Genomic DNA, 25,054 nt, shown 5'->3' on the forward strand with positions numbered 1-25,054 from the left:
GGTTTAGTGGGGTGCATTATCTAGACTAGAACTACTTTGTAAATTTACCTGGAGCTAAAGCCATTTTGTAAGGTTTTTCTAAAATGATTTTCCCATCAAATCCTATACATGGAAGGAGGTTCTGTTCAAAAAGGACTACATCGTCTTCCTGTAGGCCAAAGTATTTATGTTCTTGAAAGAAATCCTGAGTCGACTGCTTGGTGTGTTCACTGGTCATGATGTACCTGACAGTGAAAAAGCATTTTTCCAGTACCTTCTACATTTCAAACATTTGTACAGGTATTACTTGTTTTGGGGTCCTTATTCTAAAATCAAACATTTGTACAGGTATTACTTGTTTTGGGGTCCTTATTCTAAAATCAAACATGACAAACATGCAAATCCAGCCTCTGAGGATATACTTTACTAATGTCATGCTACATTCAGCAGCAAGTTTTTGTCTGTTGCACTGAGAATTTCCACAGATGTACCACAAACAGGTATATTACTGACATTTAAACTCTTCAATCACTGGGAACAGACTGTTGTTATCTCTGTGTTACTTTAATGTAGATGAGACCACCTTTGAATAATTGTTCGCTTGCATGCCCTCTCCTGTCCAGCATTTTAAGTATGGTAGGTAGACTAGTAGGGATTTTATGAAAGAATTTTTTGAAATTTTGCTAAACTTTCAAATTTCATTCAACACTGCATTGTTTTGCTGGCACTTGGGTCTTGTTCTTAACATCTGAAGTCATTGTGAATTTAGTGTCGGTCATCAATGATAAAGTACCGTAGTTGCTGATGTAAAACTAAAACTGGTGTTGGCAGGATGAGAAGATTCCAGAATGTTAAATATGATCTCTTCTCGGAGGCTACCAATTAAAATTCAGTCGGGTTGTTTTTTGTTATTCGGTCAGGAGAAGGAAAACACATCAAAACAGACAATATTTTTCAAAATACCATGGTTACCTCTACTTTCATTTGACATCAAATTTTGTGGTTTTGTATACACGTACATAAAGGAAATGCAGCTTGGATGATGTAATTTTGTGGAGACACTAATGTCTGCATTCTTTCTTGATGATTATAAACACTGTACGCATTAATCACTTGATTACAAGGTTTGACAAAAGCAGGAAGCACAGTAAGCAATGGAAAACTAGTGACAGCCCAGCATCTTTCTCACCATGGTATTTTACAGCTGTTCCCTGTAACAGACTCCCCGAGTCTCTGGAGTTTCAGGAGCCTCTCAGCCTGTATCTGGTACAATGTCTTTCCCGATGGCAGTCCAACATTGTACATGCCTTTAGGGTATGGCACACCTAACCTGGTACCCTGCCCCCCAGCCAACAGGAGAACAGCCACCCGACTCTCCCCGATCTCTGTCAGACCTGATCAATGGAAACAGAGAATTTGATGTGTGCCATAAATAATTATAGAAACGGAGTCTGCATATACCTAGTAATGAGATCAGAATATATCATAAAAGTACCTCATCTATCATAAAATATAAAAGAACCTCATCTATCATACAATATAAAAGTACCTCATATATCATACAATATAAAAGTACCTCATCTATCAAACAATATAAAAGTACACAACCTATCATACAATATAAAAGTACCTCATCTATCATACAATATAAAAGTACCTCATCTATCATATAATATAAAAGTACCTCATCTATCATACAATATAAAAGTACCTCATCTATCATACAATATAAAAGTACCTCATCTATCATATAATATAAAAGTACTCATCTATCATACAATATAAAAGTACCTCATCTATCATACAATATAAAAGTACCTCATCTATCATACAATATAAAAGTACCTCATCTATCATATAATATAAAAGTACCTCATCTATCATACAATATAAAGAACCTCATCTATCATATAATATAAAAGTACCTCATCTATCATATAATATAAAAGTACCTCATCTATCATACAATATAAAGAACCTCATCTATCATACAATATAAAGAACCTCATCTATCATAAAATATAAAAGTACCTCATCTATCATACAATATAAAAGTACCTCATCTATCATACAATATAAAAGTACCTCATCTATCATACAGGGATGTGACTGAATTCCTCAGAAATCAGAGGAAAACTGGTCAAAAAGGGAGGAAAACACCCCCACCCTACCTGGAAAAATATCATTTTCTGCCACTTTAGATCAAATCCAGAGTGTTTCATTCTTTCAAAAATTTAGCAAATCAGAGGATTTCCTCTGAAAAGAGGAAAAATCACACCCCTGATCACACATTTATAAAGTACCTCATCTATCATTCATACAACATAAAAGTACCTCATCTATCATACAATATAAAAGTTAATAATTAGTACCGCACACATTGTGAATTAAAGTATCTAATTTATTATAGTGGCAGAATAGCCGGAGCTCAGAAAATTCCCAACATCATATTAAAATTTGAATGGACGTAAATGGTTTACAATCATATTCATTTTCAATACTTTATCATTCTACAATCATCTCCATAACATGAAAACTTTGAAAAAATTTACAATATATTCATATTCTTTTGTATTTACTTCTGTGCAAATGTATGTCAATTGAGTGAAATAAAAAAAAAATAAAAAAAATATTCTTAGGCAGAATATTCAAACAACTCCCTGCTAGTCTGTGCTTCAACAAGATGTGCATATGATACAAATAAAACTATATAAATATAATTAACATAGCTAATAATATTGCAATGAATATATAATTTCAGTACATGGAATGCATCAATGACTTCATTTAGTTTAAACAATATTTTATTCATTCTTCGTGTATAACATACATAATTTATGATTACCAATTCATTTAGATTCCTCCATGCCAGAGGACAATTGTTAAAATGACACTTTTCTCTATTCATATTGATATCAGAGTCCTGCAGTTAGATCTCATAGTACAGGTTCCAGCTAGCTTATGAATGTCATGTTTGTGGAGCAGTAAATTTCACTTATCTGCTTCTAACATGATGTGAAATGAAGACCTTTTGCAAACAGTCAGAGTGTAAGTTCCCTGATAGCCATGTTTACTTACACCCACCCACAACTTACACATAAATCTGGACAGCCCAGCCGGCCCCAGGTAAGCCAGTAAAATATGTCATTAAAATCCAACACCCTACAAAGGTCAGGTGGTACTACAGGTAGTACATAATGTAGCCAGTTTCTTGTCTGTCTTGTGTCATTAACTGGAGAAATATATACATTACAATCACTAAAGGATTCTCCTTTCCCTCATTGTTACCTGTGTGAGATAGGGCTCTCACTGCAGCCTGGAAGAGGTTGAAGCTTTTCCCTTAAAATTTCCCATAGAGTAGCCATGTCTCTCGTTATGACATCATTTACTTAAATGCTGTATTGTGTATGTATAACATCTTGATATCACTCACACTTTCATCTTTTTGTTTCATGGAATTATTTGTTCTGAGAATCGTTTTTAAATACATATATGAAACATTTATGGATACGGTCCCAGGTCTGACCATTGTTGATTGTCTGACCATTTGTATCTAACATGTCTATAATGAAAAATAAAGAATTTAATATGAGTATAATTCTGTTTCATCAATATTTTTCAGAATTAATCAATATAATTCACTCAAAATAGGAGCAAGAAAAAATCATAATGAGTTGATCCATGTCAGGTAAAAAAAAAAATCATTATGAGTTGATCCATGTCAGGTCATGAAATTTATCTCACTCTCAGTACTGACTATTTGAACCAAGGACAGACAGCAAGCCTCGGGGTTACCTCAGTCAGGGACAGATAGCAAGCCTTGTCCCTGACAGAAATATTCAACTTGTCAGAGTGAGAGTTTTCTATCCCACTAGGACGTTGGAGATTCTTATTTCACCCCACTGATATCTAATAATTCTTATACAGTGTATTACTCCACTGATAAATCTAATAATTCTTATATTACCCCACTGATAGATCTAATAATGTGACAAGAGGAATTCTTATATAGAACTCTAGTACTGGTTACATGGAATAATGTGATGTGACTGGGAATTAATCTAAATTGTTCATTATAGAAGTTCAATATTTTTCCCCTAGAGAAAATATACCCTGGATTCAAAATGTTTCCATTACATTAAAAAGTGCCAAAAATTACCTTAAACATGTACCATGTTCCAGAAAAAATGAAAAAACAAAAACAGGTGAGTTAATTGTTAAAAAAATGTATCCAAATATATTTTGCCCTCCATTTAATGTGTTAAAAATGGCTAGAATTGATATATTAGCTGAGGTGCTTACTTGCAACAAGACCAGTGGACCCTTTGGTCCATGCCTAATTATAAGTTCCTCCTAATGATTACAAAAAAGGTAGTTTCCCCCAAAACCTGCAACAATCCCAGATGATAGATCAAAGTACGGCACACAAACACCGCACTGAGTCAACACATTGCAGAATTTACAGCTCATTCCTGTTAGCAACCCTGTAATGTCTTCTTCATTAAACGTCATTTAGGAATTCTTCATACCATTTATATATATCTACCTACAAACAGTCGCATTACAAGTTGGAAACATCCGAGGCACTACGGGAATTCAACTGTTGACAAACGGTGAATGGCCATAGATTTAAGACATCATAAACTATTTCCAATTTATATTTCAATTAATCTTAAAATATTTATATTCCCTAACATTAAATTTCATAACATGACAAGAGTCCCTGGAATGTATATTTTTTTTTTTTTGAAAGTAAATTCTATTGAAAAAAAAAAAAATTAAAAGCAAAATTTCATTCTGAATTAGAAGTGCACTTTGGATATTTCCTACGATATAAAACCTTGAAGGGGGTAAGTAGATCAGGTGAAAACACTCTTCAATCCGGACTCATTGTCACACAATACTACTTATAAAAGGCTCCATAAAGTTACTAACATAACTTGTATGGACCAACAAACTGTATACAAAAATTACATTTACACTAATCTATTATAATGATAATCATTGAAGCCTGATCTTGTGCTTTCTTAATTAACAGCGTTTGTGAGACGAACTTTGTGTACTACAGTTACTCTACACCACTTCATTGATATCACCTTAAATTCTACTGACTATAAACACTGCATGTAGAAACTGGGGTACTTAATCGGTGTTTTAAATATTTTAGATCTTTAAACTTCAGTTTGTGTATACAATGGTACATGTACTCAAGTGGAAAATTCACACCTCCAGCCTGGAACCAGGAAGTGCTGGTACAATCTTACAATGCTATGAGCTGACTAAGGCAGATAATGCACAAAATATATTGACTGCACAACATGAAGGGACAGGTGAATCGATTAAATTGGATTTTTAGATAGTGGACTAGGAAGTAATGATAAAATATTACTACTGTAATTCTATAAATGCAGTCTGGACATAGATAAACCCATAAAAGACAATGCTTTACATTCTAAATGCATATATATAGATTCAATATACAGAAAAGCTTACAAGAATTGAATAACTATTACCTAACAAATATAGGATCAATTGCTACATCAGAGAAAACTATTGTATAACTGGGGAAAATAATTAAAACATTTTGATAAGAGGAAAGTGAATTTTAGTCACAAATGCTATAAAAGTAACAAGTATTAAAGATATGCATACCATCAATATCATATTGCAACAGAGTTTCTTGGCCAGTGTTCACTGCTCTTCCACAGACCTCCTTAGGCAGGGGCTCCAACAGGTCGTCCAGCTTCTCCGATGCCGAGGACAGGTCCTCCATGGCCGCCTTATAGAATCCATTAATTTCATTGAAGTCTCGAGGACTAAGTTCTTTATAGAGTTGCTGTTTTTCTGAATCAGAAAGTTGGTCCCAATACTGCAGGAGATGTCCTTGGTTTGCTTCTTCTAAACGTCCTCTCAGCTCTTCTATGTTCATGTCTCCGAGTTTGAGTATTTTTTATTTGTTGTTAATTTTGATTTACTGCAAAATAAATCATACAATGTCTGCAGCAATGTTTGAAAACGAAAGCTCTTATGAAATAACTATTACTCTGATTGACCATTATATGTATATCAGATTATAGTTATCAACAAGACTGCATTGTATGTAGCAGCTAGCTAGCCTTGGGGCTACGTATGGTGGCTGATTTGTGCCATTTCACAATTTGTCCTCTTTTCAAGGCGAAAAGTAGATAATTTTCATTATGTTGTCTTTTCGTTATTTCAGGGTGAAAAGTTGCTAAATATTGTTTTGTTGTCTTTTCACCTCGAAATTTAACCAAAGACAATAAATTGTAAAATGGCACAAGTCAGCCACCATACCTCACCACTAGGCTTGCTGCTATGCTCTTGAATACAGCCCAGTTCTTCAAAAAAGTCAAGTGCATACAGTAAAATACTAGTTAAACCTCAATCACATGAAAGTTACCAGGGGATGTTAATCATCCATCATAAATCTGGTCTTTCACATAGAAAAAGATATATGATAATCTGTTGAAGAACAAATCCAATATACATGACAGAAGCTTAAAGTAACTTAAGTAGGAAACACCAATGTACATAGACTAGAGATAACCCCACACTATAGAAGTCTTCCAGACTATAGCCGATTACCAGGAAAACCAAGTGTACAATAATACAGACACAACGGAGTCTTTCTCAAATCAATGCAATTCTTAGAAATCACTGTCCGCAAAACTGACAGGTAGACAGTAGATTACAGGTATGGAGGATAACTACTAAACTAGGCATGGTGACAATGACAGTTGTAACTGTAACACGAGAGACGCACGTGTAAATTGTACATGATGACACTCAGACAGCTTTAATCACGACTTATATAGTTTATTACATATCAACATTTTTACGCCCTCTTTCAGACCAGGTTGACAGAGGCGCACTCAGCTCATCATGTCAGCGTATAGCCTGGTGTAGCCTACCGGGGGTCTATCTCTACCGATTCCATTCCGACATTCGAACGACTCAAGTTATGGTCAGCCCTCACAAGCAACTCACACACAGTATACAACTGAGCAGATTTATTGTTAATGAGGTAAAACTTAAACTCACCTGTACGCTTACTATAAAGCCAGTCCCCTTACTGCAGACGAATTTGTTTACCGGAAGTGACACGTGTAACAACGAGTTCATAATACCTGCGCATTAAAATGTAAACCATCAGAGAGAAAGCAGGGAAGATTTAAATATATTGCGTTCATATTTTGCTCTTCTATTGTTTTTACTGCATATATTTAATAAGTAGGTTGGAAATTTTTATTTGGCCCACCCAATATTCCATTAACATGAGTAAGTTAATCGATGGGTGGAGGTGGATAAGGTCAAGGGTCAACACTGAGGTAAACATTTGTTCGGAACGCATCGCTCATGCTTGGACCGAATTTGCACAGAATTATACGTTATAAATACAATGAGAAGGTATCTGATAAGCCCTATTTATGTATAGTTTGGATTGTCGCAATGAATGTTTTGGAAGTTGAGGCCTATCAGATAAGTTGTTAAAAATAATATTGAATACGATACATTTCTTTTCAGAGTAACTTGCTTAATTTCAGAAGACAGGCACATGTTCTTTACCGATCCTTGTTTAATCCTTCAGCATTTGGATCTGCAGGTACGTGGCATTGCACATACTGATTTCACATTGTACAAATAGTCGTCTTTAATGATCACTTACATATTTGTTTTGTGAAAATGGTGATAAGACTACAAGGTTTAGACACAATGTATGCATCTAGTGGCATATACAGGTCAGTATATCCTATTATACTATATGTGCCAGTTTACACAGATTGTGTCAAAAGCCATTTATGTTTTAATGTCAAGACTTCTTATTGTGTAACACGTTAAATTGGTATTCAAACTCAAATTTGATTTTGTATACATAACACTAAAAGTAGCATCTTCTTCTTGCAATACAATATTTAATGAACATGGCTTCATCCGGAGCATTAGTCGTACATGGATAAAAGGTCAAAATGTAATAGTGAAGGGTGCATGATTAAAACTGGATAAAAACTTTTCGCATCTATGGTACATGTCATTTGTTCTCCGATTTGGACTTCGAAGGTCTCAAGTGAATCGGCATCCACGAGTACTGTGGCAAGGGGTTCCGGAGGGAGATAGCGGCTGGGGAAAATGAATCCTGGTAGATTTTGATGTGGCAGAAAGGTTGAAGGAACCGTTTAGAATGGCCTCTTGTTGATGTTCCTGTAGGCTGTAGAGGGATGGGTGGTATATTGTCTATGATGTTGTAGAGAGTGCGGTACATCATGGTAACACAAACCACATGTCAACTGGAATGGAGGGTCTCTAGGTGCAGTTTTCCATCGTGCTAGTGACACTGCATGCAAAGGAGGTTCAATTATTGACTCAAAGAATATAAAATGTTAGATGACCTCTTCTATTTCTGAGTGGATCTAACAGTGATAATAATGTCTGTGATAATCTCATCGACAGCTTGGTCATTGTGTAGCTGCTTTTTATAGGATTCATTAATGCAGTATGTGATAATTGTGTGATTGCCTTTTTAGGATCCAGTACTACAGTATGTGATTTCGGTGTGCACAGCCTTCCACAAGGAATATGGATTTGGAGTGAAATCTTTGATATACCTCATCACTGAGCTGTACAAACTATCTAGCTCTCTACATCATCAGGTAAAACAAACTGCAGCTGTGAAAAACATTCTTATGACTGAATTTATTCCTCAGAATAAGGCACTTGATTCTATTTGATGAAAACTGTTCCTATGCAAGAAAATAACTGTCATGGCGATGAGAGGTAATATGACCCAGATCACATGCACGTCAATGATGTTCCTTCCTGTCGCAGCAGGTAAAAAGATCAGATCAAGACAACAAATGTGCTTGATAGCAAGCAACCATATTGGGATACATGAACATGATGAAATTTTGAGAAAAAGTAAATACCGGGTAATGCATGTACAAACTGAGTCAAACTCTCTCTAAAATATTCAGATTGATCAAAATTCATAAATTTGACATACTATGTGTTTTCTTTAATGACTCACATGATAATGTATATATCAAACTGGTGGATGTCACAAGAATAACGATTGACCCATTCTTCATCCGATTTCACACTCTGCTGCACTTGCCCTTAAGGTTGGATGCATGACAAGTTGCTACAAGTGGCCATGGGACACAAATCTATTTTAAAAGCGGACAACTCATGATGTCACCATTTTTAAAAGGCATTATCATAGGGTAATATATTATATATTGTTATTATAGGGCAAAATTACATGTATTGTTATTATAGGGCAATATTATGTGTATTGTTATTATAGGGCAATATTATGTGTATTGTTATTATAGGGCAATATTATGTGTATTGTTATTATAGGGTAATATTACATGTATTGTTAATATAGGGTAATATTTTATGCATTGTTATTATAGGGCAATATTACATCTATTGTTATTATAGGGTAATATTATATGAGTGAAAAATTCTCGAGCAAGACATTAAGCAAGTTAAGCAAGATACATGTATTGTTATTATAGGGCAATATTACATGTATTGCTTTTATAGAGTAATATTACCAGTAGCTCGGTGGTAGAGCATTTGCTTCGTAACTGGAAGGTCGTGAGTTCGAGTTCTGCTTGTGCTTTGGCCGATTCAACTCTAAGCTGTTAAAATAGGTAGTGATTGCTCCTTCACCAAATGCTCGGCATTTAAAAGTGAGAATCACTGTCTTTTGGATATGGCCTTAAAAATAGACGTCCTGTGTCACAGCAAGCGTTGACATGATAAAGAACCCTGCTAAGCCCCTGAGCACTAAGCATGAGTTTAAATTTGTGGTACTTCACCTACAGCTGGTGACGTCTCAATATGAGTGAAAAATTCTCGACAGGACGTAAAAAAATAAAATATCAATCAATCAATACATGTATTGTTTTAATAGAATAATAGTAGAGATATTGTTATTATAGAGTGATATTATATGTATTGTTATTAATCATAGAATGATATTTTGGGTAATATTACACGTACATATGTTCTAATATAGCAAATTCAAACATGAGGCAGTTGTATTTCATAGATTATTTGAAGCAATCTGAAACCAAACATTAGGCCATCAGAATGTATTCTAAGCTAAGACAACTTTTCACTGCTAATCATATTTTTATTCCCTTGAAAATGACACCCACCGTTACAGGCCTGAAACCCGTTTAGTATATAATGTACTAATAATTAACACTACTTCCAGGGTATACCAGTGTGCCAGATTCAAGAACATTTAGAAGCAGGTCTTAAAATTTGCGAAGAAGTAACGAAAGAGATTGAAATCCAGATAGCGGATCACATACCAGAAGAAAAGATTGATCCATGTTTTGTAACAAAAGAAACATTAAAGGGTAGTAACTCATGTACAAATGAACTATTACCCGATAGTTTTAAATCATCCGAGAATCAGGTACATCTCACTGGCAATAAACAAGACATACAAACTGATAGATCAACAGAAGTTGGTCAAATTCCAGCAGTTAAACTTAGAATGTCTAACTTAGAAACAGAGGAGGAGGATTTAGATGATGTGAGCTGGTTCTTCATGGCCGACGTCCCACTGGACACCAGACAAATTGATAATCTCGCCGACACCTCCAGCACATGGCATGGAGCAAGTGGCTACTTTGATGTGGATGTTGATGATGTGGTGCTGAATTCAATGCAGGTCACATCTCTTAAATCTGGAGAATGTGAGGACACTGATGAGGACAAATTTGAGGAGTGCTTTGACGATGTTCCTAGAGTGGTGAAATCAAATACATTTCAAACCAGTGCATGTGATGTAGACTCCCAAAAATTTCAAAGGGCAGGACCTTTAATAGATTCCCAGACATTTCAAATGACGGGTCCATCAATACCAGCTAATAGTATGCTTCCAGAGACCCTGAATAAATATAGCAATACTCAGGAACCGGTCCGATGGGAAGTCATTCGCAATCAGTCTCCAGAGGATGATGACTTTGACCAGTGCTTTTGTGATATAGAGATGGATTCCAAGAAACAGAAAGACCTTTACCCAAAATCCACACAAAGTATGGGTGAAAAAGCACAAGAAAGTCCAAAGCTGCTCGGAAAACATCTCCAGAATTTGTCAAATGTCAGAAGTAGCCATAATAAAGTTAAAAACAGCAGTAGACATTTCAAAACAATAGAATCAACTGTTGAAGAACTCAGCGGAGGAAATGCTTTGTGGGAGTCGCGAGATTTGGAGGTTAATCATACATCTACCGAACCAGAGGAACAGTCCTTAGTCGCTGAGATGGCTCCTCCAACTGCAGGGGGAAATATCAAAACTCAAAATACATCAATAGAAAAATTGAATCATTTGATCTCAAAATTAAAAATTAAATCATCTTCATCAAAAACACTCAGTCGTAGTAGACACTACCAAAATTTAGATTCCACAGTGACTGAGTTAAGTGGAGAACATGAGAATTACCCTTTGAACACTGACGAGAATGTCAGTTGTAGACAACTGTCAGATAGTACAGATCCTGACAGATTCTCCATGAAGGACAAAGATGTGGAAATTTCTGAAAGCTCTTCATTGAACCAGTCAACGATTCAAGGTACTGGGTACCAGTCAATAGCCAGAGGACTGAGTCATGGTTGTGAGGACGTCATGGATGCAGTACTCAAAGTAGCGATCATGCAGTCCCCAAATGAAGAAGCACTCAGGTAATTTTCTGATCTGACAAACATGATTTCAATATCCATGCATCTAATACATATAATTACCACATTGGAGTAATTTATTAAAGAATAACCTCTGAGGTCAAATCATTTTTTGCAAAATAACTGTAAGTCCGAAGGGGGAGGTTTATATTTTCTAACAATATTTTCGTATCAAAAGTGTTTATATACTTTTCACAATTTCAACAGCGAGTTCATTATTATACCCCCTGCAACAATGTTGTTGTTCAGGGGGGAGGGAGGTAAACTGGAATCGAGTTGTCTGTCCATCCATCTGTAGATGTAATGGTTTCCGGGCTCTAAAACATTATCCTTTCCACCTACAGTCACCATATCATACATATGGACTACCAATGGGGCGAAGATGTTCCCTATCGATTTTGGGGTCAAAAGGTCAAGTGCAATGGACATCAAAGTAGCAATATGGTTTCTGGGCTCTATCACGTTATCCTTTCCACCTATAGTCACCATATCATACATATAGACTACCCATGAGACGAAGATGTTCCCTATCGAATTTGGGGTCAAAAGGTTAAGCACACTGGACATTGAAGTACCAATATGGTTTTCAGCCTCTAAAGTGTTATCCTTTCCACCTACAGTCACCATATCGTACATATGGACTACCCATGGGATGAAGATGTGCCCTATTAATTTTGGGGTCAAAGGTCAAGAACAATCCTAGAAAAGAGACTACCCAAGGTTTTGTCATGCCCTTTCTTTTTTACACTCAGGAAAGAAGTAATTTATACCTATTAACAACACCCTTTGGGAGATTGGGTTAAGCAGGGGGGTATTCTTAGTGAGCATTGCTCACAGTACCTCTTGTTCCATTCCACTCATACATAATGTGCAGCAATATATTTCTGTAGGATCTGTTCAGCCATTGCACATTACCTCAAGGTATAAAATGTAAGAGGCCTTTGGATGTCAAAAGGTTTATTGGAAATTTAAGAGATGTGTATTGTGGTACAATCATTAATAAATATGTTATCCACAATGGGGAAAATGTGGAGTATTCATGATACTTTTCTTTCTTTGTTATTTTTAGAATATTTCATTCATAAAGCAATGTATTCAACAATTTATTCCAGCACTATTAACATTTTCAGACTGGATGTTTGCGGTGTTTACATCATCACCAGCCCCGCACGGCTCCTGCACGACAACCCTGGCATTGTAGAGGGCGTTGTGATCCAGGTGTCCACTGATGTCATCACAAACATCGTCCACTCAGGAGACCGACTTCTCAGAACTGTGGTAAAGGGTCCTCTGTTATCATGGAGAATTACATGAACTTTGGTTCAGAGGAGAATGATATATGTTCTCCTGGAAAACAAGATAGCTTCCTCATTTCTTAACCAGCTAGCTACCTCAACATGCTCATTTGTCTGACATTTCTCGAACAGATAGAAAATATAACTTAGGCCAAATAAAAAAATGTGTGGTTTTGGTTACCCAACCATCCCAAGTTTCTACCCCCGACCCTAAACTTTTTTTGACCATTTCCAAAAACGTATTTTGCCTAATATATGATACATACTTTTTTCAAGATTTTCTTTAATGAGGTGTGCATAATATATACCATAGATATAGGTTTTGACCCGTTTTCCTTCAGGTGAAGCTTGACTGGAAGTTCATTCATAACCAATGCAGTCTACTCCAGATATAATGCAATTCAGGGGACCAACCCAAATTGTTCATTATATCCAAAGTTCAATATAATAACAAATGCTGAACTTAACACAAATATTACTACTGAGGGATTTATTTTAACTTCAATATAACTGACTTCAATATAAGTGGAGTGGACTGTATATAAATACTGCTAAAATGCTAAGCTGTAAACACTTAATATTACTACAGGCCATCTAACATTAGACAGAAAGTGATGTAGAACCAAAGAGTGCTTACATAAACAATAGTACATTTCAGGTTGTTTGAATATACTGAGTGATCACCCTCATTATTTTTGAAAAAGTTGGATAGATTTAAAAACTTGGAAGGGCTTGTAAACAGTACTCTAGTTGAAATATCATTTCCTACTTTCATGTTCAAAAACATGCTTTTGGCAAATGCACTGATTTTTTTCCCTGAATTTATTTTTTTTTATTTGAAATATATATATAAGAATTGTCAAAACTAGGGTGATCGCTATCAATTTTGATAGGTATATATTACATCATATATAAATGTTACATGTACAGCAAAGAAGTGAAAATAAAAGAAAATTGGGTTTCCATCTAAAATCTATCATTAAAAAAGAATAAATTAAAAAAAATAAAAATAAATAAAATCCCTACCAAAGCCAATTCAACTTAATTGATAGATTATCATCCCCTCCCGCCCCTCAAAATCGGCCTGTCCGGAATTTTTTCATTTTGCGGAGTTTGCGATTTCTGGAAAATTTACAGGTCTGACTCCAGTATTTACACTTCTTGTTTACATTTCCAGTATGGCAACGTGAAAAGCCACGTGAAGAAAATAGATCATATTATGGTTTTCTTAATTTCTCATCTTTCTGTGTTTGAAATTAGAGCTTAACCTGGAATTCGTCTGTGAAATAAGCATAGATTCATCTGGCATTAAATGATTCACTACTCGTTTGTCATTATTTTTCTGAGAAAATAAAAATTAAAAAATAAAATCCTCCCACCCACCCCATACTTTTTGGTGACACTGGATGATAATCTACTAATCAAGTTGAATTGGCCTAACTACTTTAATTTTCAAGGGAGTGTAACCAGAACCACACATATTATTTTATTTGACCTTAAACAATTTGGATAAGATTCCATGGTTTTGAACAAAATTATAATTGATAGTAAACTGTACATGTTTATGTAAGTCTGTGGGCAACTTCACTACATTTTTTTATCCCTTGAATTTGGATTCTTGCTCGGCCTGGAAAACAATGGCCTTTGGAATAGAACTGCTTAGTAGTATATATATCTTTAGAAGGCTTCATGTTTCTGTACATCAATTTTGTTTAGGTCATCAATGGTGACATCACTCCCACATTCTGTCACAAGGGGTATCGATCCACACTGGACAGAGTGACCACCACTGCCTCCCTCCAGCAGTTCACTGACTGCTCGCGCGATTCATGGACAGGGGAGATCACTCAGTGTCTACAGCTGGTATGAATAGTGAAATTACGGAGAAATTTAAAACTCAATTTCCCCATTTCAAACCACTCTTGTGACCTATTGCTGGATAAGTAAGGAAAATATTTTATTCTTGTTGGCAATAAATGTATAGATGGAGAAAATGTTTTGATAAAATCAAAGCCATATCACATGGGGTCAAAAGAACAAAGAATTCCATTAAAACGAGGTTTCACAATATTAGTACCGGTAAGAAAACGAATAATTTTCTTGACAGAAAAAACAATGAACATTTGTAGAGGCAATTTGTCAAATAAGAGAAACAAAATTTCAATTTCAGTTACAGACTTTTAAAATGCACCACAATAAACCATGGATATGTGTATTCATGGGAATTTGAACGTCAATGATCAGAATCCGGGAGTGATACTATGAATGTCAATGGTCAGAATCTGAGAGTGATACTATGAATGTTAATGGTCAGAATTTTTCTACATTAAAGGGGCACAACTCCATCAAAATTTGATGAACCGGAACAAAACTCAAACTGAATATACACCTTCATACAAGAAATCAATTCAATTCAATATCTAAAGCCGTTTAGAAAAAAAGACCGGGAAATTAGGTGTCACTGAAGGACAGACAAGGGTAAAACGATATGCCCCAACCACTTCGTGGCGGGTGCATAAAAACTAAATGCTTAGTCATGTAGAGCAGAAAGGCCTCTACCAAAAGTGTAAATTTCATGATCGCGAATATTCCTTTACTAAAAACCCCATAGTGGGATGAAAATTAACGTGATTTTTGTCTTTATCATTCTTAAGGTAACTCCATACTGGCATTATCATCTGATAAAAGTTTAAAATGTGTATTTATTTCAATTTATTAGTGATAAAACTTCTAAATTATCAAATAAGATATGCAAGTCATCACACTTTTTAGATGTGAGACAGATATACAAAATCATATGAAGGTTGTTCGATATGTAATGTGTATTGTATCACAGCGTGATAACGCTTTGCACGATTTCGTGGATGATGATACTCTTGAATAGTTCTATTCAATACATGTACCTTTCCAACAGTATAAACATGATTCTTCAGCTCCACATAGTTTTAAACTTGTAGGCATTTCAATAGAGCCAGTCGTTGACCACTGTTGTAAAAATGGTTGGGAAACGGGTTGAGAATATTGAAGAAATTAGAGCTTATATAAAAGTTCTCACAAAACTCGGTCATTCGCTAATGCAGATTTTTACTGAATTGCGGGAAGTTTATGGGCCTGATATCTTATGAGACAGTTCGTAGGTGGAGAAAGAAATCCTGACTAGCACAGAGTCTGTCAAAGATGCAACAAAATCTGGCCGACCTGTGACTGTAACAGGCATGTCAAATGTCTCAAAAGTCAGGGAAATAATTGTAAGTGATGGCTGATACACGATTCGTGATATTGCCAAAGCTGTTGGCATATTGCTATTATGGGTGCATTTAATTTTGAAGTATATTTTGAAAGTACGAAAGATTTCTGCCAGATGGATACCGCATATATTGACAGATGATCAAAAACAGGTACCAGCACAAACTGCTAAGCAATTGCTTAAAATGTTTCCCAAATTCAATCAAAAACAATTTGCAAACATTGTTAATGGTGACAAAACATGGGTTCACTATTTCAAACCAGTAAGAAAAATTGGAAACAAAATATGGCTAACTAAACGTGGTACAAGGCCTGTACTTGCCATAAGAACCATAAGCACAAAGAAGATTCTTTATTGCATTTTCTTCTCAGGTGATGGTATAGCCATACAAATTCCAGTGCCAAAGGGCAAAAGTGTTACAGGTCGGTATTACCGAGATGTTATACTAAAAAAGTCCCAAGAAATATTATCATAAACGACGCCCTGTGTCAGGATTTAGGCATGTTCGTCTACTTCATGATAATGCTCAATCACATACAGCTTTGTTTGTGAAGCAATTTTTGAAGTCGGAGAAGGTTACCATTTTGCCACACTCAACATATCTGGCCCCATGCGACTTTTTCCTTTTTCTAAAACTTAAAAATTTCTTATCTGGTCGTCGTTACAAGCCCTTGGTTCAGCCATCAGTCAGTGCCTCAGAGGCCTACCTAAATCAGTGTACCGTGACACATTTCAGAAATAGATTCAGAGATTGAAATTATGTATTTCAAACTGTGGAGAATACTTTGAAGGGATGCAATGTTCATTTCACTATTTGAGGCAAATGGTTTTGAGATATCGTACAATACACATTACATATCGAACAACCCTCATATATCAATGTCAGAAAAATGCAATTTTCCTTCAACAGCATCATTAATGCGATATCGTTTTTAAAACGATACAATAGTATTCATAGCGATTTCATGAAACTGTTTCTTTTCAAAACTATTCAAAATTTCTCTAAAAAGTAAGAAAAATATATGGCATAATGAACTTGATAAAGGATTCAATGAAAACAGAGTCATTGCCCTTGGATTCAATATTTTGAAACATATTGATTACTTATATAACTTAGACTTTCGAAATATTTGATGTATAACAAGATTTTTTTTTGCAATAACCATTGGAACAGACTCCAACAAAATTTTTGGTAATATCATGCATAAATCTAAATGAATCATTGCTTTTTGTAAAATCTTATGATGTCACCGGAGGGTGGAATTACTTTAATTTTGCTGATACTATATAACAAGAGGCCCATGGGCCTAGAATCGCTCTTCTGATACATTGTAGAACAGGCAAAAATTCTCACTGACCAAGATTCATCAATTAACAAGGTTTTAAAGACCTATCACATGATAGTGTATGAAGGGGATATCATACAGTACACTATTAGATTAGGCAATCAAAATAATTACAATAGTACAAAATGAAATTACTTAACCTACGTGCATATCTGGGTAGTATATATTTCTCTTCTACATGAATTTTTTCAAGGGACATAGAGACGGTTAGGGTGCTAAATACCGAATTTACTATGCATACAATTAGATCAAAGGGATCGCATTGTATTTTGTCAGATTTTTAATGCAATTACATTTCATGCCATTGTTGGGGAATGGTTCTTAAAACCAATATCAACAAAATTGCTTTTTAACTTTTTCAGCTCTGTTGAAATAAAAAACAAGTGAGTTAAGTGAAGGTTTGATGATCCTTGGGTTTTTAGTTTGAAAGGTGAATAAATTTGCAAAAAAAAAAGCAAAAGTAGGTCACAGTGACCTACCTTTTAGCTGACACACTCTGAGAAGCCAAGATGCATCAACTTAATAAGTTTGATGGATCTAAGCCACTTAGTATCTGAAATATCTAAATATAGCCATGATATTAAAAAAGTATATCACAGTGACCTACTTCCTAATTGACACACTTCGAGGACTCAAGATACATCAACTGAAACAGGTTCATGATTCTAGACCTCTTAGCATTTGATTTAGATATAGCTTTAAAGTTAAAAAAGTAGATCAAGGTGACCTAATTTATAGTCTGCACACTCCGAGGACTCAAGATGCTTCAACTGACAAAGTTTGATGATGTTAGTCAAATAGTACTTGAAAATTTAAATGTAACTGTCCAAAAGTAGGTCATGGTGGCCTACTTTTGGTCGACACACTGAAGACCCAAGATGCATCAACTGACAAGTCAAATAGTATTCAAATATCGCCTTCAAATTCCAAAAGAAGGCCAAAGTGACCTACTTTTTGATCGACACACTCCAAAGACTCAAGATGCATCAACTGACAAATTTTGATAATTGAAGTCAATAAGTATCTGAAATATTCAGATATAAACGTGAAATTCCAAAAGTAGGCCACAGTGACCTACTTTTTGGTCAACACACTCCGAAGACTCAAGACCCATCAACTGACAAAGTTTGATGATTGTAAGTCAAATAGTATCTGAAATATTAAAATATAGCCGTCAAATTCCAAAAGTAGGTCACAGTGACCTACTTTTGGTCAACAAACTATGAAGACTCCAGATGCATCAACTGACAAAGTTTGATGATCCTAGCTTTCATAGTGTCCAAAATATGCATCTAAAATTGAAAAAGTGAAATTTGAATGTCTGCGAAATTCAAAAAGTAGGTCACTGTGACCTACTTTTTATATATAAATGTTTCAAGGCCTCTAGACGCATCAACTTACAAGGTTTGATGATTCTAAACCTCTCGGTATGTGAAATAACCTAAAATGTATTCATAAATGATTAGCCATAAAATTCAGAAAGTAGGTCATGCCTCATGGTGACATACTTTTCACATGACGCACTTCAAGGTCTAATGATCCATCAACTGACAACTTTTGATGATCATAGGCTCAAAAGTGTCCCAAGATATGCATCAAAATCCATTTAATAATAATTACCGGCGAAATTCAAATCGTAGGTCACCATGACCTACTTTTGAGACAACATGATATTAGGTCCCAAGATGCATCAACTGACAAAATTTGATGATCTTAGTCCTTATACTAAGCAAAATATCAAAGTTTAAACAAAACAAAATGTAAGGTCAACTTTGAAGTGACCTTGAGACCACATCCTTTGCCCCAGGATGATGCCTTGAACAATTTTTTATATACAACCTATCCTCATCCTTATGCATAAGTTTGGTGATAATTTACCCAGTGATTCTGAAGAAGATTTTTTAGCAACCACTACTTTTGTTTGCATTTTCCTAATTATCTCCCCTTGTTAAGGGTCACAACCCTAGTTTTTGCACAAATGAAAGCCCTTGGGCCAAGGATACCCTGTGACAAATTTGACAAAAATTGGCCATTGGGTTCTTGAGATATAGCCCTTTTCCCAAAAAGTTGACGCACACCAAACATATGGCCATATGATTAGCTCTTTGAGCCTTTGGCTCGGAAGAGCTAAAAACTAAATGCATATTTAGGAATATCAGGAAGAGATGTACTAAAATGGTGAATTTTGCTACCCCAGGATTCTGACTCCAGTGCAAATCTGAAATAGTTGTTAATATAATATATGCATATACAATATATGCATGTTTTATGTAAAATATTTTTATCAGTATGTGCACTTTTGGGAACATTTTGTGTTATAAAATCACATTTTGTTTTATTCTGCTGCTGAATATTATATTATAATTTAGCTTAGATATGCACAACAGGAAAATTATTATAGATTTCATAGCCCTTGGAGTTGTTGATACTTATTAAAATTTAACTAATTCTCAGGTGATCAATAAGGTTTGTGGGCCTCTTGTTCAATAAATGAAGTCTTTCAATTTGGCAAAAATGCCAATCTTGTTTAATTGCATATTTTATACAATGATAGCATGACTCAATGATACACATACAGAAAACATTGCAAAAATTCATCTTAAAGATGCTACTTTTCTGTGGGTGCTCAGGTGACCATTAAGGCCTTGTTGTTGTTTTTAGTGGGCTGCTTCCATTATTGCCACCTTTTGTCTGTTTCAGTACCAGATAGACGCTGTTTTAGCCAGCGGTAAGATATCTCCCGATCTACAGGAACAACTTCCTCATCTCGCTCTGGTTGAAAATGTTCCATTCTCGGCTCTCCAGTGTATCTGTGCATCATCAGATATCACCATGGCAACCTACATTACAGATATATGTCAGGTATACATACATATGTGGTACTGTTAGATGATTGGTCTACAGGGGATGCTTACTCCTCCTAGGCACCTGATCCCACCTCTGGTATATCCAGGGGTCCTTGTTTGTCTGATCCCACTTCTGGTATATCCAAGGGTCCATGTTTGTCTGATCCCACGTCTGATATATCCAGGGGTCCATGTTTGCTCAATTCTCTTCTACTCTGTATTCCTAAGCGTTATGAGATTTATCATTTCATAATCTTCACCTTTTCATGATCTCAGTTAGTAGGGCAAGTTTGATTGATCAATTCCTGGACTGGACTTCCCTAGATCTCAGGATGCATTCTCAAGAAAGACTGGAATTGATCAATATGTGCAATTCTAAGAGATGTTACTAAATCGAGAAACAGAAAACAGAACTTTAAAAACAAATTGGTATTTGTATGACACATTTTGAATCAGATTCATACTGGTGTTGCTAAAAACGGGAAATGTTCAAAAGTCTGTCCCAAGGAATATTTGTGATTAATTGTGATGAAAGTGTCAAGGAGACATAAACTCGATTGGACGGACATGATGGTGGCTATATATATGTACTGCCCCCCCCCCCCCCCCCCCCAATTTTTTTGGAAATTAACCGATTACTTCTTGCATGACTTTGTGCATGTATATAGACTTGTTTTGTGTCTGTTGAATTATAACAAATTTCTTTTTTTCCAGTTTCACATCTGTCCTGGTCTCGTGATGAAACCTTTCCAGGATGACTGGACATGCAGGGATGCAGATGAGCATTATTTAACTGTCACACTTCCTCACAAACTAATCCAGGTAAATCATAAATAAAAGTTGTATATATTGCAATAAAATATGAAAAGAATGTAAAGTAAATCAATGCTATTTTAAAAATTGTATGAAATATTTATGAAATTTGTAATCATTTTCAATATACAAAACCATATTATAATATACTGTAACAATGCACTGCTTTCCAAATAAATCCAGTTTTCAGAGAAAATCTATTAAAATTTGTTCCTTTTATATCCCATTACACCCTACAACTACAATGGAGGGGGGAATCTTTTTGTAATAAATAGTACATAGTGCCAAAAAATATTAAATGCATATAAACATTCATGGGCACAAAGTTTTCAAGCAAAATTAAACCTTACAGGTTAGTATCTACAGTATGCGTGTGTGTGTGTGTGTGTGTTGGATATTATACAGTTACTTAGTGTAAATCAGTAACCATGGTGGCGAATTATGTGACTTTGAAATGGTCAATTACATGGAAAAATGGCGACGACAGTCAACACAAGGGAAAATTCAAATGAGTAAGTAACACCTTTATCAATATCGAATTGTCACATAACTTTTGACGAGTTCTCTCAGGAACAAATCTATAGTGAATGGTAGTTCTACCTACGATAGAAGCAGAGAACACAGACAGAGTTTTGATGGACAGAAATATTTTGATTGTAAACAAAAAACTGTTTAAATGTTGATACAAGTTATGCCTTGTGTTGACTTTCGTCGATATTTTTTCTGTGATAATGTCAAAGTCACGTGATTTGCCATTGTGAGTAACTGTTACATTTAATTGAGACGTAAATTCTGAAATCCTGTCTCGTCAGACTTAAGTTTTGTAACATTTTGTCAGACTTAAGTTTTGTAATATCTTGTCAGACTTAAGTTTTATGATGTCTTGTCAGACTTAGTTTCGCAATGACTTGTCAAACTTAAAGTCGTTAGACTTAAGTTTCATGAAGTTTTATGTTGTCATCAGACTAAGTTTTGTGATGTTGTCAGACTTAAGTTTTAAGATGTCATCAGATTTAAGTTTCATGATGTCGTCAGACTTAAGTTTTGTGATGTCATCAGACTTAAGTTTTATAATGTTGTCAGACTTAAGTTTTATGATGTCTAGTCTGACTTAGTTTTATGATGGTTCATTTTGTATATGACTAATTTAATCTAAATTATATATGAGAAATTTATGCTCACACAATTTCAGAATCCTGAATTCAAACAAAAATAAAGTTTTCTCAAATAGAAAATGATTGGCATTATTTTTCCTTCAGCCTTTTTAGCTACCAGCTTTTCATTCTTTATTGTGAAATTGTGGTTCCTTATTCCTGTTACAGACGGTTGTGTATAGTCATCCCGCCCAGATAGGCAGGAACTGCTTTGAGCAAGAGTTCTGGAGGTGCATTCAATCCCTCTCCCGGGCTCTAGAGAGGGGCACCGTGTTGCCAGGTGGGGGTCAAACAGAGAATCGGTGTGCAGCCACTCTACTCAGTAGATCAGGTGAGAGAGGTATAGTGTGTGTCCCCCGGGGTCAGCTCTCCAGCTACAGGTCTAATAATCAACTAGCAGGATTTAGTTGTCTTAACATGATCAGTATCAATCTCTGAACCTTTTACAAATATTGACAATTTTTTTAAAAGCTAAATTATGTCTTCCCAATGGAAATATCAAGAAAAGAGAACTCTCCAACTCTTGTTCTAGACAGTATAGAGTTTTATTTTGCAGATTCGTTGGAAAGTGGAACTAAATATCTAGTTATGAGGGAGTTAGCGGAGGTTCTGTGTAACTATGGTAATTATGTGTGCGGCCACTCGTCCATCACTCAGTTGGTTCACTTTCTCTCACTGGCCCTAGCAGAGAGACAGTCTCACCCACAATCTTCTCCTCAGGGTTTGTCCACCCATCCCTACACAACAGAGCATGACGGTACACAAGATCTACCTTATTATGATGAAGGAACAACAAAACTGGCCTTGTGGACAGCTGCCATGAATACTGCCTTAGTCTTACTGCAGATTGACTCTTCTATTGTTACGGGAATTGATTCACTCAATAAAATTTAAAATTATATGTTCACCAGTTGTTAATACTGGCATAGCGCTCCCATTGGTGTATCACAGTAAAACTTTGGTATTGTATTAAATGATATGAAATAGTAAGAGACCCTCACCTTAGTTACATGGGCCCTTAGTCTAGTCAATCTAGCTCAAAAATGAGCAAAACCTCAAACTAATTGTAACAGAAATGAAATTTTGATTATTCATGCAAGAAAACACATGCAAACAACATATTAAAAATCGGCTTTTGTATTTTCATGGGAAAATTGGAATTTTGGGGTAAAAGGATGTGTTTTTTCATGAAAATCGCTAAAAACTGGAAATTGAAGAAAATATCCATTTTATGTAACATACAGTAAAAATAAGTTTCATATCTCAAATTTCAACCGGAAAATTCTAGGCAAGTTTCAAGAATTCAAAATCATCAAATAAAATATGGCGCCGCACGTAAACCAACACGAAACTAATACACAATATTTCTCAGATAACGATATAACCGTATATAAAATATCATCGTGGTTCAAGAGTGGCGCCCATAAAAATTTATTAAATAAAGTTTAGAATTTCTATAAAAAATAGGTATTTTTGACATACCGCATCCGGTTTCAATGCATATAATTACGCTCGTGCTGTTTCCTGCACAAAACTCGATATGGAAATTAATAGTATAATTTCTAATTAAAGTCTGGCCTAAGATTTCTTCTATAAATATAAAGTTTTATTTTCAAAGATTGACAGGGCCAAATCATGCAATTTTGGCTTTAGTCCTTTCAACCTGGAAATGTTCGATTAATTTTTTTTACAGCAGAATATATTCTTTCCTTGACTGTAATTTTTGGGTAAAATCCTGCTTTTTTGAATATAATTGTTAAAGACTGAAATTTTAAGAAGAAAACCCACATTTTGTCATACATTTGAGTCTACCAATAAAAAATTGAAGTTAGGATTTATTTTAAAAACTGTTCAACAAGTAAGATATATAGATTATTGGCAATATATATGAAAAATACCATTTAGGTAGGAAAACCTACCTTTTTCTAAAACAAAAATAGTGAAAAACTGGAAATGATAGGAAATGACTGTTTTATAGAAGAGATGACATTGGTCTTATAAATTTAAGAATAAAACGTCCAAATGCACAACTAAACTTTTCTGCACCAAAATTTATTTCCCTTGCCGAATTTTGGGCTGAAATCTTCATTTTCCAACAAAAATCGTTAAAAACTGGATTTTGGAAGAAAATACTTTTTCCTGTCCATTAGGCATATATGAGTTACCACATGAAGATTTATACATTAAAATAAACTGTTAACACAAAACAAGTGCCCCTTCAAAAATGGTCTGTAAAAGATGACCTACATTTTTGCATTTACTCCCCTTACATCGGAAGTTGGAGGCGCGCTTACCATTCCGGTCCTATGTTTCACATAAATACATGTAGTATTTTAAAACAAACAGTGCATAGTAAAGCTTACCTTACCAAATTCTTTATTAAGCTGAGTTTTAACAGTTTGTACTACATCTATGCCGAAACAAGGTTCAGTTTCTTCGATTTTATAAAGAAATCTTTAATACGTGCACTTCGTCAAGTTCTAGAGTTTGGGAAAAAGGGGGGGGGGGGGTTATAGCCGTATTTGATGTTTAGTTATATCCAAATTATTGTGCAATTAATACCGAGAATTTCAGGGGTAATCTGTTTGAAAACCAATGGACACATATAATTAAAAGCAAAATGAATCAGGCACGCAGCATCGTAAAAAAAAAA

At 35.1% G+C, this 25,054-nt stretch overlaps 2 protein-coding genes across 5 annotated transcripts in view; one reads left to right on the forward strand and one right to left on the reverse strand.

Annotated features, from left to right (window-relative positions):
* Positions 1 to 7,170, reverse strand: part of LOC130047151 (UDP-N-acetylhexosamine pyrophosphorylase-like) — a 25,647-nt gene extending 18,477 nt beyond the window's left edge. The window contains exons 1-4 of one of the 2 annotated variants that reach the window (XM_056141571.1): positions 7,042 to 7,170; positions 5,632 to 5,953; positions 1,169 to 1,373; positions 49 to 224 (exon numbers count right to left, since the gene is read on the reverse strand). In XM_056141571.1, coding sequence (XP_055997546.1) covers positions 49 to 224; positions 1,169 to 1,373; positions 5,632 to 5,908 — 658 coding nt within the window. In that variant the 5' untranslated portion in view covers positions 5,909 to 5,953; positions 7,042 to 7,170. The remainder of the gene's footprint in view (positions 1 to 48; positions 225 to 1,168; positions 1,374 to 5,631; positions 5,954 to 7,041) is intronic. The other variant, XM_056141570.1, reaches the window with a different exon arrangement.
* Positions 6,958 to 23,302, forward strand: LOC130047150 (Bardet-Biedl syndrome 12 protein homolog). Of its 3 annotated transcripts, none has more exons than XM_056141568.1 (10): positions 6,958 to 7,024; positions 7,525 to 7,603; positions 8,523 to 8,648; positions 10,226 to 11,703; positions 12,831 to 12,978; positions 14,712 to 14,858; positions 20,289 to 20,450; positions 21,149 to 21,256; positions 22,570 to 22,732; positions 22,958 to 23,302. In XM_056141568.1, the coding sequence occupies exons 1-10, from the start codon at positions 7,020 to 7,022 to the stop codon at positions 23,293 to 23,295; spliced, it is 2,754 nt and encodes a 917-aa protein (XP_055997543.1). In that variant the 5' UTR covers positions 6,958 to 7,019; the 3' UTR covers positions 23,296 to 23,302. The 3 variants fall into 3 exon arrangements, with proteins under 3 accessions (XP_055997543.1, XP_055997542.1, XP_055997544.1); XM_056141567.1 differs by lacking the exon at positions 6,958 to 7,024 and adding an exon at positions 7,266 to 7,407; XM_056141569.1 differs by lacking the exons at positions 6,958 to 7,024; positions 22,570 to 22,732 and adding an exon at positions 7,266 to 7,407.
* Positions 23,303 to 25,054: the final 1,752 nt, after the last annotated feature.

This window comes from Ostrea edulis, chromosome 6 (genome assembly GCF_947568905.1).
Source record: "Ostrea edulis chromosome 6, xbOstEdul1.1, whole genome shotgun sequence".
In the NCBI taxonomy this organism is placed as follows: domain Eukaryota; kingdom Metazoa; phylum Mollusca; class Bivalvia; order Ostreida; family Ostreidae; genus Ostrea; species Ostrea edulis.

Bases quoted from the DNA above. Each gene is read 5' to 3' on its own strand.
- LOC130047150 (XM_056141567.1), top strand. The intron at 7,604-8,522 runs GTACGTGGCATT...TTGCCTTTTTAG, and splicing joins TTCAGCATTTGGATCTGCAG to GATCCAGTACTACAGTATGT. The intron at 14,859-20,288 runs GTATGAATAGTG...TGTCTGTTTCAG, and splicing joins TCACTCAGTGTCTACAGCTG to TACCAGATAGACGCTGTTTT.